This window comes from Trichomycterus rosablanca, chromosome 23, assembly GCF_030014385.1.
Source record: "Trichomycterus rosablanca isolate fTriRos1 chromosome 23, fTriRos1.hap1, whole genome shotgun sequence".
In the NCBI taxonomy this organism is placed as follows: domain Eukaryota; kingdom Metazoa; phylum Chordata; class Actinopteri; order Siluriformes; family Trichomycteridae; genus Trichomycterus; species Trichomycterus rosablanca.
In genome coordinates this window covers 15696710-15712950 of record NC_086010.1, presented here as the reverse complement: position 1 = coordinate 15712950, position 16241 = coordinate 15696710, and the positions used below count along the sequence as shown (strand labels likewise).

Sequence of the window (16241 nt, the reverse complement as noted above, 5' to 3'; positions counted from 1 at the left end):
AAAATATCCAGCCAACAGCACCCTGTGGGCAGCGTCCTGTGACCACTGATGAAGGTCTAGAAGATGACCGACTCAAACAGCAGCAATAGATGAGCGATCGTCTCTGACTTTACATCTACAAGGTGGACCAACTAGGTAAGAGTGGACAGTGAGTGGACACGGTATTTAAAAACTTCAGCAGCGCTGCTGTGTCTGATCCACTCATACCAGCACAACACACACTAACACACCACCACCATGTCAGTGCCACTGCAGTGCTGAGAATCATCCACCACCTTAATAATAGCTGCTCTGTGGTGGTCCTGTGGGGGTCCTGACCATTGGGTGAAAGCAGGTTAAAAAGTATGTAGAGAAAAATATGGACTACATTCAGTAATTGTAGAACCACAAAGTGCTTCTATATAGTAAGTGGAGCTGATAAAATGGTAAAATGGACAGTGAATGTAGAAACAAGGAGGTGGTTTTAATGTTATGGCTGATCAGTGTATATTAACATTACCTAAGCTAACTAAGTAGCTGGTGAAGTTTAGTGCATTGTGTTTTTTATGTAGTTAGCTATCCTACCTACAATATCTTAGCTAAAAATATGTTACCTGCTAGGTTAAAAAGAATAACAAGAATAGCAGAACTAGAAATGCTATGTGCGCAATGCTATTTTTACACTGCTGTTTCACTGCACTCTGGGTTATTAGGTGGTTTGCCGCTACCGGAAAATAAAAGCTTGCATTCTTTAAGGAGACAATGAGTTTTCAAAGGCATTTCGTTAGCACAGGGTGACAGTGGTACAACAGGTAAAGTAGGTGCAACAGCTTCATTTATCCAGATTTAAATCCATTGTCTGGTTTCTGTATGTCTAAGGTTCGGCAGGTTTGACGACTGTAGGGACTGTAGGTTTCCTTCCACCCCCCAAAAATGTGCAGTATGTGCACTGATATAAGGTTTGAATGAGTATAAATGCATAAGTAAGCAAGTGACTCCCTTCAATAGGCTATACGATGGGGTTATACACTGATCAGCCATAACATTAAAACCCACCTCCTTGTTTCTGCACTCACTGTCCATTTTGTAGTTCTACAATTACTGACTGCAGTCTGTCTGTTTCTCTACATGCTTTGTTAGCTCCCTTATATGCTGTTCTTCAAATGGTCAGGACTCTCCCAGGACCACTACAGAGTAGGTATTATTTGGGTGGTGGATCATTCTCAGCACTGCAGTGACACTGACATGGTGGTGGTGTGTTAGTGTGCGTTGTGCTGGTATGAGTGGATCATACACAGCGGCGCTGATCTTAACCCCACCCATTACCTGTGGCAAGACTTGACCATGCTGTACAACCCTGCTCCCAGCAAGCCTGGCAGAAATTAAAAACCTTTATTAACAAGAATGGTCCAAACCCCCCAGGCTCAAGGCAGGAATTTACCCTGTCCCGGGCAATACTAACACCTATAGGGGTAATTGAAAAACGTCAATCGTATGGGCCAGAGGAAAATGAAGCAGAGATGTGGAGGTCATGCCGATCTTCTGCGACATAAGGACAGATGGTGAGGATTGAAGCCAGGTCTTCAAGTCCAAGGTTCCCTTAAATCGACTCATTCATGATGTTACAGATTCAATCGATTCAATCAATTCATGGTTTTACTTCACTAAATGCTTTAACCTGAGCAGGGTTGTGGTGGGCACTGTGCCCCCTGTAAAATATGTGTAAAACTTCAAACCAGAAGTCCAGAGTCATCGTTCCGGATCGATGCACCCTGCCTGATCAGCATCTCCGTCCGGCGACCCAACGTAAAACAAACACCAAACTTGAAAATGCACCCGTCAACATAATTCACCATCAGTTTGAGGACTTCTGCTCACCTTGCTGATTCTGGGAACTGAATCAAAACTTTATAAAGGAGCAGTAATGAGCTGGACGGCGATCGCTGACCGGCACTGTTGGAGTCGAGCTCGTGCACTGATACATCCCAAACTCAATAAGGAATGATTTCTCCAAGGCCTGTGGTTACTGCGCGGCTTAGAAAAGTGCTTGAAAGCTGCATAAATCAAACGAATGGCAGCCGAATGAAGGCATTCTGGAATCTGGAAGGGTCCTGATTTGGCGGCACGGTGGCTCGGTGGGTAAGACGGTCCTGGGTTTGATTTCCAGGTGGAGCACCTGGAGTCCTACCTGTGAATGGGTTTCTTGCTGGTGCTCCGGTTTCCTCCCGCAGTCCAAAGACATGCAGTCAGGTTAATTGGAGATACAAAAGTCATCCTAGATGTGTGTGTGTGTGTGCGCCCTGTGATGGACTGGCGACCTGTCGAGGGTGTTTTTTACCTTTCGAGCAACAAACTGGACCCACCACGACCCTGAATTGGATGAAGCGGTGGTAAAACAGACAGTTAATGAATCAATGAATCAGTGAATCCTGATTCGAGCCTGAAATCATGTGCTAGCCGTGAACAAATGCAGGAGCGCACATGTACACACGCATACTGGGGGAACACATGGACGCATAGCCGCATAGCTGCGATGCCGCGGCATACAGGCTGACAGACGGCATCTGTCAGGCCACGGTATGCCTGACAGTCTGTTGAATGCCTCGGAATCTTCACCCCACTGTCTCTGCAACTGTTTCTCAAGCAAACAGCATGTACAGAGCCTTGTAGGTCAGTCATTCCTGACAGGCGTAGGACTCCAGAGTGACACGTCTGTCCAAATTTGACCCTACAGTTTAAAAATCAGGTCACCTCCAATCCTGTTTCATTAACCAGAACACTTGACTTGTGGGGAATTTGTTGACTAAACATCTTTACGGATGTGGCTAACATGCTTAAACTCCTTAATTAGGTGAGGTGTAATCACTTCCATGGCCACAGGTGTATAAAACCAAGCACCTAGGCATGCAGACTGCTTCTACAAACGTTTGTGAAAGAATGGGTCGCACTCAGGAGCTCAGTGAATTTCAGCGTGGTACCGTGATATGATGCCACCTTTGCAACAAGTCCAGTCGTGAAATTTCCTTGCTACTAAATATTCCACAGTCGACTGTCAGTGGTATTACAACAAAGTGGAAGCGATTGTGAATGACAGCAACTCAGCCACAAAGTGGTAGGGCCACATAAAATGACAGAGCCAATGTTCTGCAGAGTCAATCGCTACAGACCTCCAAACTTCATGTGGCCTTCAGATTAGCTCAAGAACAATGTGTAGAGAGCTTCATAGAATGGGTTTCCATGGCCGAGCAGCTGCATTCAAGCCTTATATCACCGAGCGCAATGCAAAGCGTCGGATGCAGTGGTGTAAAGCACGTCGCCACTGGACTCTAAGGCAGTGGAGACGTGTTCTCTGGAGTGACGAATCAAGCTTCTTCGCCTGGCAATCCGATGGACGAGTCTGGGTTTGGTGGTTGCCAGGAGAACGGTACCTGTCTGACTGCATTGTGCCAGGTGTAAAGTTTGGTGGAGGGGGGATTATGGTGTGGGCTTGTTCTTCAGGAGTTGGGCTCGGCCCCTTAGTTCCAGTGAAAGGAACTCTTAATGGGATGTGATGGCCCCTTCCTATTCCAACATGACTGTGCACCAGTGCACAAAGCAAGTTCCATAAAGACGTGGATGAGCGAGTTTGATGTGGAAGAACTCGACTGGCCTGCACAGAGTCCTGACCTCAACCTGATAGAACACCTTTGGGATGAATCAGAGCGGAGACTGCGAGCCAGGCCTTCTCGTCCAACATCAGTGTCTGACCTTAATGAAAAATGAGCTTCTGGAGGAATGGTCAAAAATTTCCTTAAACACACTCCTAAACCTTGTGGAAAGCCTTTCCAGAAGAGTTGAAGCTGTTATAGCTGCAAAGTGTGGGCCGACATCATATTAAATCCTATGGATTAAGAATGAGATGTCACTCAAGTTCATATGCATGTGAAGGCAGACGAGCAAATACTTTTGGCCATGTAGTGTTTTCATAATCAACAGAAAATCAGTATTGAATTGACTGACTGGTTTTTGTATTTTGTATTTTGAAGTGGGAGATAATTTGAGAGGCAAAAACAGATTCATGTTAAATCTTGCGCCGAACCACTTGACTCCAACGATGCCCGCTTTGATTGCCGAGTCATTACGGCAGACTCATAACGTCCGCCCGCTGTGCCTAAATTGAATAACGTTTTAAATAACGCTTCTGATGATTTGTGGTGATTAGCGTCTTCTGTAACCGTCACGCTTTCGCTGTGTCTATCAGAACAGAGCGGGTTAGTTAGCGAAGCGTAGCCGTGTGCTAATTGGCTGCTAAGTGCAGCCTGCTAGCACCGTAAACGTAGCTGCTGAAACCGAGGGGATGTCCTGAGGGGGAAAAGAGAGGAAATTGAGCATGAGAGCGGGAACCAGAGTGCCACGGTGCAAGCAAACTGTGATTCTGCAACATTTATCTCTGTCAATGCACAGGCATGTAGCAACACTCGATTAGAAAGCAGAGCTAAGCAAAAAAATTCAAAAACACAACCCCTTGCTGGTGGCAGACCCACCACAACCTTGACCTGGATAAATGTTTGTTTATTAGGTTTTTTTATATTTTGTTAATGCATTTTCTCCCCTCTTGCTCCCTTTTAGCACGTCCAATTGCCCGATTGCATCATGCTTCCTCTCCACCAATGCCGATCCCCGCTCCGATTGAGGAGAACGAAGCTAACCCACGCCCCCTCCGACATGTTCAGCAGCCGTATGCATCTTGTCACCTACATTTTGACGAGTGCAGTGCAGATCAGCACTGTGTACCGAGAGACACACCCTGACAGCACTCTATTCCCGTCTCTGTGCAGGAGCCATCAGTCAGCCAGCAGAGGTCGTAATTGCATTAGTTATGAGAGAGTCCCTATGTCCCTAATATCCCACCCCTATCTGAACAACAGGCCAATTGTTGTTCATGTGGCTGCTCAGCCTAGCCGGCAGGCAGAGCTGAGACTCGATACGATGTATTCGAGAACCCAGCTCTGGTGTTCTAGCGCGTGTTTTTTGGTACAAGAACCTCCAAACAAATCTGGTTTTGATGAGTCGTGGGTGGTGTTTCAACTCAGCGTGGTTCACAGCATCCAAAAAAAAATCTAATTTCCTTTTTACTAATGGAACTGCACCCCTAAACGCAGAATCACACCCGGGGTGAAATGGAAGAACAATGTGTTTCAAAAAGTCTCAAAGTCTTTTAAAAAATTCAAGTTGCATTTTGAAAAAAGTTAGTATGACGGTCTGTTCAATTTGCTAATCAATTATTTCGTCCCCTGATGTTTGTAAAATAGTTTAGATTGTGCAAATTGCACATCAGATTACTATCTGCCTCATACTGCTATTATAACAATGCAACAGCTATTACTGACTTACAAGTGACTTACAATCTTGATACATCACACTGTATGTGTATTTGCACTGACCACACCCTAAATCATTATTTTGGATCATTTAAAGGATGCAGTCCATCACTATATACCATTTTCCTTCACAGGCCTGGACGACTGCCTGCAGCAGTACATCAAAAACTTCGAGCGAGAGAAAGTCGGAGGGGACCAGTTGCTCCGGATCACCCATCAGGAGCTCGAGGATCTCGGGGTGTCACGCATCGGTCACCAAGAGCTGATCCTGGAGGCTGTGGATCTGCTCTGTGCACTGGTGAGGATCCAAGAAACACACCTCTTGAATTATTAAATAATTATATGTTAGTGATTGTAGCTGGTGGCTCCTCTGTACCCACATAAACAGGGCGAGTTTGACTGCACCTGTTAATAAGGAAACCCAAACGTTTAGCTTATGCAAGGGGAAAATCGGTTCAGATGGTTCCCATAATCCAAGAACCACCAAGGACAGGTCTGCAATGAATTAAAACTTAGTAATACACAGTGACACTGTCCACAGTTGAGCAAGTTTTACACCACCATGGGCTTGGTGGCTATTACTGTAAAACTTGACTGAAGTTCCTTGCTAAGCTCATGGACTAGGACTAGTCTAGAACTTCACTGAACCACAGTGAAAGCTCTTATTTCCATATACATGGCGCATCATGAAGAAGTATCAAGTATTAAGCAATAGTGGCCGAGAGTTACACTTGCAGGACTGCAGCAGTTAGTGTCCTTGGTTCCCAAACAAAGGAACACACTATACTCTCTGTATTCGTCCACCGTTTCCGTCAACACCTCAGCCAGACGGTAGGGGTCGACCTTTCCTTTTTCAGAAACGCCCAATTATGTTCATCGAGCCCCCTAATCAGGCCAATGACACCAATGAGACTCGGACTTGAGTTCCACAGTATCGAGCTCCCCCTCGCATCGATTTTTTAAAAGGCTTTATGAGACTTTTTGAAACACATTGTTCTTCCATTGCACCCCGGGTGTGATTCTGCATTTGTTTTACTACAGGGAAGCGTTATTTTTCCATTTGGGTGATGGATGAATCACAGGTGCCGGAGGGCTTTGAGGAAGAAGGCGGGGTGGGCTGGAGGCGAACTGAAGGATTTAGCGAGATGGAAATGTAAGGCAGGGGAAGGAGCGAGGTTTGCACAGATGTGTGGAAATGAGCAGTTAAACCCTCAGTGTAAACACTGAAGCTTCGGCGGGAAAGCGAGCAGCTTTATGCTAATCAGATCGACTTTTCTTCAGTCTCCTAACTTTTCATAATACTGGAACCATGATGCATTGCTTTACTTGCGGATGTATGAGCACAGGATGGCAGAGTGCACTTTATTAGGTACAACTAGCTGCTATGTACATTTATTAATTATTTTATAAGCTAAACCCATTATACAGAATACCTTTATGGGTGTACAATTATTAACTGTAGCCCATTTGTTGCCCTGTACACTTTCTTACCCCTTGTACCATAATATGAATCGAATACGACCCTGATGATGTTTGGGTGGTGGACCAGACGACTGGGTTGAAGAGTGCTTATAGTGAGTACTGACAGTGGTCCGAAAAAGGACAAGCCATGAACCACCGACAGGTTGTTGGGCGGCCAAGACTCATTGATGCCAGAGTACATGAAGCCAGATGATGTAACATTAGAGATAGTTATTTTCTTATAGGACTGCAAAATACGACATTCAGTTTATAAGCTACACCTATTATACAGATTCACGTAATGGGTATACAATTACTAACTGTAGCCCATTCATTGCTCTGTACACTTTCTTACCCCTTGTACCACAATATCGATTGAATAGGACCCCAATAATGTTTGGGTGGTGGACCATTCTCAGCCCTGTGTGCTGTACTGGTATGAATAGCAGGTGCAGCAGGGTTGTTGGTATTTTTAAATACTAACTGGCCTCTTTATTAGGAACACATACCCTGTTAGAGACTGGAGCTATTTAATATTCATACACAATTCATGCACTATTCCCAACAACACTGCTGCACCTGATACACTCATACCAGTACAACACACACTACCATGTCATCACCATCAGTATATGTGCAGTGCTGGGCATTTAGCAGATGCTTTGATCTAAATAGTTGTACAATTGACTGCCAACTTGGTGGGGGTGGGTGGGGCTTGAACCTTCTGATTACCAGTCCAGTACTTAAACTGCCTGAGCTGCTGCCACCCTCAATAAGTGAACAGTGATTCTGATGACCTGTGATGTACTGCCACCATGTCCAAGGTGTTTTACCACCCTACTTTTAGTGTTTTTTTAATAGGATGACCCACCACCTCCATGACCACATTAATTGTTTTACTTTTTGTAGCTTCCTCAGTGCCATTATTAAAGTCTGTAGAGCTTTTCTCTCCTACAGGCTGTAACGCTGCAATCTTGCAGAGAAACGGGAAGGGTAATTTAATGCCCGACACTCCTCATGTTCTCTTCATTATCCAGCAGTAGCACATGGTGTCTTCGCGCTCAATAACCAAGTACAAGGCTGCATCTCTTTTTATGGTGCATGGATGACTGTGGGGTTTCTCTGTAGGAAGAATACAAAAGGATCCTTTAAATTAGGTGCAGCTTTTCAATCTCCATAGACAGACGTTGTCATGAATGGTGGCCTTTCTAAGGTCAGTTATTCAGATTTCTGCCCTGCTAGATCTGCCCTGTGGATACCTGCTGTTGTTATGAAGATAGTAGTAGAAATGTTACGTGTATCACACTTCCAACACCCTGAAAGCAACTGGATTAGGATTTAGGAATAGGGTTAAGGTTTAGGATTGGGGGTTAGAGTTTAGAATTGGGGTTAAGGTTTAGGATAAGGGTTGGGGGTTTAGGGTTGGGGGTTAGGAACAGGGTTAGGGTTTAGGGTTGTGGTTAGGGTTGGTGTTTAGGAATAGGGTTAGACTGTAGGGCTGGGGTTAGGAATATGGTTAGAGTTTAGAATTGGGGGTTAGGATTAGGGTTAGGGTTTAGGGTTAGTAATAGTATTAGGGTTTAGGGTTGGGATTAGGGTTAGGTTTTAGGGTTAGGGGTTAGGAATAGGGTTAGGGGTTAGGGTTTAGGAATAGGGTTAGGGTTTATGGTTAGGTTTAGGTTCAAGGTTTGGAGTTTAGGGTTGGGGTTAGGAATAGGGTTAGGGTTGTGGGTTAGGAATATGGTAAGGGTTTAGGGTTGGCTTGGCTTTAGGGTTAAGTTTAGGGTTTGGGGGTTAGGTTTAGGGTTAGATTTGTATGACCAACCAGCCACAGTCAATCCTTATGAGACGTTTCATTACCAAGCATTAACTGGCTGTAAATCATACCACCATTGGACCCTGAAACAGTAGAAACAAATTGTCCGTAGTGATGACACTAATGCCGAGTGTCAAGTATGGTGGAGGAGGTATCATAGGTCTTTGGCATGTTTTTGATCCTCTAGTCTGGACTTCTTTCACACCTTGTCTGAGCTCTCCAGGCTACCGGCCAGCTGCCTGCAGCAGAGAAATTGGCCAGACCGGACCCCAAAAAAAGCTGTACACAAGTGGAGGAACGTGTAGACTGGCCTCACACATGAATCCACCAAAGTATGCATTGGAGGGAGCATGTGTCGGGAAAATATACCCTCCGTGGATGCGATTGGGGTCTCCAGCGATGCTACATTGGGAAAATAATTAAGAAAATGCATGAATAATATAGACAAATTAGAACAATGGTTTCATGAAACAAGAATATGAATTTGTATCAAGATGTATATAGTCAGTACAGCCTAAAATATGTACCACTCTGCCTACAGCTCTGAAAATATTACTAATATTTCATCTGTTTAATGGCACAGATTTGACAGCTCACTGAAGTGACTAAGAAATTATGGACTTACATAAGTTGGCACAGCAGATCCTCCGTGTTCTATTTATATTAGTCACGTTTTGTTAGGCGAGCAAGGTCTGCCTCTACCCACTCACTGCACTTTGGTACACTTAGTCAGGTACTGAATATTCATGCGCTGTGTACTGTAGGTTCCCAAAGAACTGCGTACAGTAATAGAAAACTGATATTTGGGGTGGCACAATGAGTCCGTAGCCTTACATTGTTTGAATAACTTGGTTTGATCCTAGCTTTTGGTCACTGTATGTAAGTCCTGTATCCATTTGCCAGCACCAGACCCACCAAGATCTAGGGTTAGGGTTGGGGTTTAGACTTAGGTTTAGGGTGGGGTTAGGGTTTCGGGTTAGGGTTGCCTTTGTCCTGAGAGCAATTTGAAACACTCTATCTGGACAGCACCTGACACCATGACCTAGGGTTAGGGTTAGGGTTAAGATTAGGGATTAGGGTTAGGGTTGGGGTTTGGGTTTAGGGTTGGGGTTAGGGTTGTAGGGTTAGATTTAGGGTTGGGGTTAAGGGTTAGATTTGGGGTTAGGGTTGCTCTTGTCTTGAGAGCTATTTGAAACACTGTTTCAGGGCAGCACCTGACCCACCATGACCTAGGATTAGAGTTAAGGTCAGGGCTAGGGTTAAGGGCTGGGGTGTACAGTTAGGGTTGAAGTTAAGGGTCTGGGTTAGGGTTTAGGGTTGAGGTTTAAGGTTAGGGCTAGAGTTAAGGGTTAGGTTTAAGGTTGAGGATTGGGGTGTAGGGTTAGATTTAGGGTTAGGGTTGCCCTTGTCCTATTTGAGCTATTTGAAACATTCTTTCTGGGCAGCACCAGACCCACCATGACTTAGGGTTAGGGTTAAGGTTAGAGCTAGGGTTTAGAGTTGGGGTATAGGGTTAGGTTTAGGGTTGGGATATAGGGTTGGGGTTTAAGGTTGGGGTGTAGGGTTAGGGTTTAGGTTTGGGGTGTAGTGTTTGGTTTAGGGTTGGGAATAGAATTCAGGTTTAGGGTTGGGGTATAGGGTTAGATTAAGGGTTTTTTAAAACATGTATTGAATGGCTTGTTAAGGAATAGTGGTGCTCAGGTAGTGCAGCGCTCTGTTAAGCTAGCCCACCATTGCTGGGATCTGGGTTTGAATCTCAGCAGTGCTATCTGCTGGCCACGCATCTACACATTTTCTGGGTGAAAGAAAGAAAGTGGAGGACACAAATATGATTGGCTGTGCTTGAAAGAGCAATGTTCAAAGCCCTGTGTTGGACTGGTGCCCTATCCAGCGTATTCCTTCCTTCCTTCCACCCAGTGATTCCTGTTGGATTCTCTTGCTGGTTGACAAAAAACTAATGAATGAAATGAATATGGTATGGGATATTTATAACATAGCAGTTGCTGCTGTTTAATTAGGTGTAAATCCATTTTAGTTTCACTATTTTTCTGGTCAGGGTCAAAGGGTTTGGGTATTTAAGGTGGAAGGCTGAAAGAAAACCTTGTTAGTAAACCTAGACTTTTGGACATAAGTGTGTAAGACTGACAGGAGAAGTCTGATAGACCAAAGTGTACCAGACACAGTAATTTATTGCTGTCTTCTCTACCTACTTAGGGGCTGTCAGTTGTGCCAGTGTGGGAGAAAAGCTCTACACTACTGACTCTCTGCCTTTTGTCTGTGACAGAATTACGGGCTGGAAACAGAGAACCTGAAGACTCTTTCTCACAAGCTTAACGCTTCTGCCAAGAACCTGCAGAACTTCATTACCGGCCGTCGACGCAGCGGCCACTACGATGGACGCAACACACGGAAACTGCCCAACGACTTCCTCACCTCTGTGGTCGACCTGATCGCCGCTGCGAAGAGCCTACTGGCCTGGCTGGATAGGTTAGTCCTGCAAAGAGAAGCGTGCTCAATGACGTCTACAGACCTGGGTTTATACTTCTTCAGATTTATTGCCATGGTCATAAACAGTTTGACCAAAGCAGAATAGTGCCGCACCACATTAGAGTCCTAAAAACTTGAGCAGAGGTTGAATTGGCTTTCTAATTTGGTAATTAAGTATGTGTATCTGTTCCTTTTTTGCATACGCTGTTTCAGGGCAGCATCAGACCCATGACCTAGGGTTAGGGTTAAGGTTGGGTTTAGGGTTAGGGTTGTCCAGGGTATTCTTGCCTTGTGCCCAGTGTTTACTGGTGAAACCAGGCCTGCCACGACCCTTACCTGAGTTTCACCTTTCAATAGCCTGCAGAGGTTAAATTGGATAATCTAAATTATCTAAATTATACATTGTTTCTGGGCAGCACCAGACCCACCAAGATCTAAGGTTAGGGTTGGGGTTTAGGGTTAGGTTTAGGGTTGGAGTATAGGGTTGGAGTATAGGTTTAGGGTGTAGGGTTTGGTTTAGAGTTGGGGTTCAGGGCTAGGTTTAGAGTTAGGCTTCAGGGTTAGGGTTTAGATTGAGGTATAGGGTTAGGTTTAGGGTTGGGGTTTAGGGTTAGGTTTAGGGTTAAGGTAAAGGGTAGATTTGGGTTAGGGTTGCACTTGTCCTGAGAGCTATTTGAAACACTCTTTCTGGGCAGCACCGGACACACCATGACCTAGGGTTAGGGTTAAGGTTAGGGCTATGGTTAAGGGTTAGGTTTAAGGTTGAGGGTTGGGTTTAGTGTTAAGGGTTGGAGTATAGGGTTAGGTTTAGGGTTGGGGTGGGGGTGGGGGTTATATTTAGGGTTGGGGTTAAGGGTTAGATTTGGGGTTAAGGTTGCTTATTACAAAAGTATCAACTTGGCAACTTCTTTGACCCCATCTGGCCTCCATTCCTTTGGACAGAGCATTTCGTCTACTGTACACATACATACTGACACATAAATACAAGTCCTCCAAAGGTGCAATCCAAATTAAATGAACCCCAAATATCCTATTAACTTCTATTAGCTCCCAATTAAGTTCTTTTCCAGGTTAATCAGAGAGACTTTAATGATTGCAATCCAATAACGGTAGCTCATTACAGAACCACCTGCAGAGAAACGGGGTGATGATAATGGAATTAAAAACACATGTACAGATCAATCTCATTAGCCTGGAAGCTTTTCAAGCTAATAATTAACCAGGGTTTTTCACACCAGTACTGGAGAATCTTAGTTTAGTGTTTATCCTAATTTAACACACGCGATTAACTTGGTTAGACTTGGTTAATCTAATGACCTGATTTCAATGACATATTAGGGGTTTCATTCTGACAAGTATTGATTAGGAGGGTCTTTCTCCTCCTCGTTTTTAACCAAAATTCCTTACGTTCCTCCAGATGTTTGGTCTTGTTAAAGATCGACTGCTGGCCCACTAAGACTGGGACTTAAAAGCTGCTGACCTAAGATTTCACTTACACTTCAGAATCAGTGACTTGATAACAATACTGTCAGCTAAGTAGAAACCATCGACACTCCCCTCCAAAACCTTGCTGATGAAGTTCATCTTGCGAGCAAGAAACCAAGTTCTGAAAGTCAGACAGAATGACCAGACCCCAACACCAGACAAGCAATTGTCACCGTCAGCTCAGTCCAGCATAGAATTCATTCAAGGTAGTCTCCTCTAGGCTAGAAATGCATTATCACATGGGGTGCAATTTAGATCGATCTCCCAGTGTGAAAGCTATTGAGGTAGGTACCTGCGCAGAAGGGATAAGGAAAAAGGCGAAGGCTGAAAGGCAGTGACATTAAGGAGTCTGTTCAGCCGGGCTTTCAGCGGGTGGGAGGTTAAAGGCCCTCGGTCTCTGCGGGGTTTGCTGAAAGTGCGAGATACGAGGGAACAATGTGTAAATAGGTGATCCATCTGGATTTGACCGGTTTCCCCACTCATCTGTAACTTGTAGGTCTAACAAGTTTAGGTCTAACAAGGAAGGCTCTTTCCTGTACCAGTATGACTGTGCTTCTTTAAAGACATGAAGATAAGCTCAGTTTAAAGAAACTTCAGTGGCCTGCACAGAGCCTTGACTTCATTCCCATTGAACAGCTTTGGAATGATCTAGAACTTCAATTGAGGCTTATTTGACCAGCTTCTTGGTCAGTGCCCAGCCATACAAACGCTCTTTTGACTGAATGGACATTGAATGGACGTCTTTTCAGAAGAGTGGCTGTTGTTATAGTTGAAAAGATCACATAGAGGTCACTCTATTTTAAAACCATTGGTTTTTGAAGTAGGATGTCTGGCTAGCTCATGGTCAGATGTTCAAATACTTTTGGCCAGACAGTGTAAGGAGGGCCTTTGGGCGGCACGGTGGCTAAGTGGGTGGCACTGTCGCCTCACTGCAATAAGGTCCTGGGTTCGATCCCCAGGTGGTGCGGTCCGGGTCCTTTCTGTGCAGAGTTTGCATGTTCTTCCCGTGTCTGTGTGGGTTTCCTCCGGGTGCTCCGGTTTTCTCCTGCAGGCCAAAAACCTGCAGTCAGGCTAATTGGAGACACTGAATTGTCCTATAGGTACCTAGTTGTTTGGATGCATAAACCAGTGCATTGCAGTGCCTGTCCCAAGCCCGGATAAATATGGAGGGTTGTGTCAGGAAGGGCATCCAGCGTAAAAACTGTGCCAAATCAATCACGATTCGCCGGCAACCCCTAACGGGAGCAGCCGAGGTAATAGAGTGTAAGGAGAGCCCTAAAAGTTCCTTAAATATAAATAGATGGTATTTGTTTACCAGTGCATTAGTAGTAACTTGCTTAATTTCTATAATTGTCATTGGACGTTTATATGATCTGAACCAAATGAAACCTGTACAGTTTGAATTGACCAGTGGGACTCTTGACCCTCATGTGAACTTGGATGCCTTGAATAAAAGGCACTTTTGGCACTTAAGTCTTGTCAACCTCTCTGATCCTGAACTTGAATGTGTGTCAAAACCAGTGGACAGCTTCCAAATGGGTTCTTGTGTGACCATAGACTATTGGATCCATGTCATACAAACTCAAGGGGGTATTCTTTCCAGATCCCGGTCAGTGTCTGTGTTCTTAAAACACTGAGTTCTTTTCTTACAGTTGATGCAAAGCGGGTTTGTGTCAGGTTATTTTCAAGAAACAGGGTCACCCTCTGTGCGAGGGAGGGGCTCAGATCCTCTTGTTAATAGTGGCCTAATTAAGCTCATCGGCATCACTTTTTGGTTTGCATCAGAGCCAGTTCTCAAAGGAGTTGCTGTCTGCCCTGCAGACTAAAGACTCAGGAAGGATACATCATAGAGGTACAGACTGGGAAAGAGATACAGAGGATGGATAAATGTGTCCCAAGGCAAACGTTGCATTCATCCACCATTCATTAAGATGATGTTCAGTCATATCCAGTGGTATATTAGGGTTAGGGCTAAGGTTAGGGGCTAGGGTAAGTATAAGCTATTGTTGCTTTGAAGAAAATCAAGACTGTCGGGTTAGGGTTAAGGTTAGGGTTAGGGTCCTGATTCACTACTGCGGCTAACAAGTCAACGCAGGCAAACACAAAAAATATCAGTGGGTGACGATTGTCAGCAAACCCCCTTTTTCTTTCCCTAAATAATGGAAACACTACGGCAAAATTTGTCTAAAGCTGGGCATCTCTGCTTTAAATTGTGTAGTCACTCCACCCCCCATTAAGCTAAGGTGGTCTGCCTATATATCCATCCATAGCTGTGTAGGCACGGGTGTGATATCTTGGCTGAACATCAGATCTGCATGGCTCTTGACCAAGTTCTGTGGGCAGTAAACGCCCTCGCTGGCTCTCATTACCTAATTGGAGCTTGTGAAAGGTGTAGAGGGGAGTTGTGACTGTTGGCAGTACTGGCATATCTGTTGCTTGGCTTAGCATTAGATATTGTACTGTATACTGCACAGCTTATAGAATGTTAATGCTAGACTTGACTTGCTTTGATGATGCTGGAGTTTGGAATCCCCTTGCTATAGGCTGAACACTTGTCGCATATCTCCAAACACTGGGTTCCTGAGACTTGGATGTTTAGGATATTGTTGGTTATTGTTGGAGTCAGATCCTAGGTTCTGTAAATGGGAATAACCACAGGTAATATGGACCACCAACCTCCAACCAGTAGGAACAAGAAGGAGTCTTTAATTTAGAAAGCGCCCCCTATTGCACTAGCATTTAGGCATTGTATCAGATCAGCGTCTGGAGGAGATGTTAACTGAGCTTGGCAAGCGTTGCTCAGTAGGTATTAAGGTAGGAATGCTTCCCACCAATAGTAGGGGCTGTTATACTCTCTTGGACTCCTAGAGATGTATGGCTTCTGAAAATATTCCTAAGTAATCATTCAAAATGAATTGGCTACATAGTCGCCCATTAGTATTTGGGACCAACTACTCAAAATGAGATCGAACCGAGGATGCGACCAGGCAGCCGTGCACCCGAAGTCTAAATCCGAATACTTTACCCTTCATTTCTGCCCCACGTTGATTTGTAAGACAGCATAGACAGCAAGTCATCAAATCAGCTGTCTTCTATGTTGGTCTGTCTGAGTGGGTCACATTGCGAGGAATCCTAAAAACGTCACTCACCATCAATCGCCTTAGTCGTTTGTCAGTCCCGTCCTCGGACAGTTGATTCTTTGGCGTTTTTATATGCGGCAACGTGCCAGTGGGGCCATTCTGAAACACACTGCCACATCTTTGCAAGTGGATGCTCCGTTCTTAGTGCAGCTGAGCCAAAGATGTGCTTGCGAATGCCATCTGTACCCTCCAGCACTTGTTACTCTCTTCATAAGTGCATTTTCTTCTGTTCTCTGGTGAACACAAGCAATCAAAAGGGCTTGGTTTATTCGAAACCAATTTGCGCGATAAAGCTGTTTGAAAGCTGCAAGGGACGGCTGTGGCACTCCACGAAAGCATGGAATCTGTAAAGCGTGTTATGACTTGGCAGGCGTCTTACCGTGGCCTTCAGAGCAAACCGAATTAGGGTGTACGTTACGTTCCTGGGTGATGTTCGCATTTCGGCAAGGGAGGGCTTACTGGAGAGTTTGGAAGCTCTTGCGGCCTGGTGGATGGAGTATTTAAGGACTTGCA

General features: G+C 44.8%; 1 protein-coding gene across 1 annotated transcript in view; it reads left to right on the top strand.

Annotated features, from left to right (window-relative positions):
* The window catches only part of cnksr2a (connector enhancer of kinase suppressor of Ras 2a), a 68649-nt gene that overhangs the window by 18692 nt on the left and 33716 nt on the right, over window positions 1-16241 (top strand). Inside the window, exons 2-3 of the mRNA XM_062985385.1 lie at window positions 5474-5637; window positions 10901-11103. Coding sequence (XP_062841455.1) covers window positions 5474-5637; window positions 10901-11103 — 367 coding nt within the window. The remainder of the gene's footprint in view (window positions 1-5473; window positions 5638-10900; window positions 11104-16241) is intronic.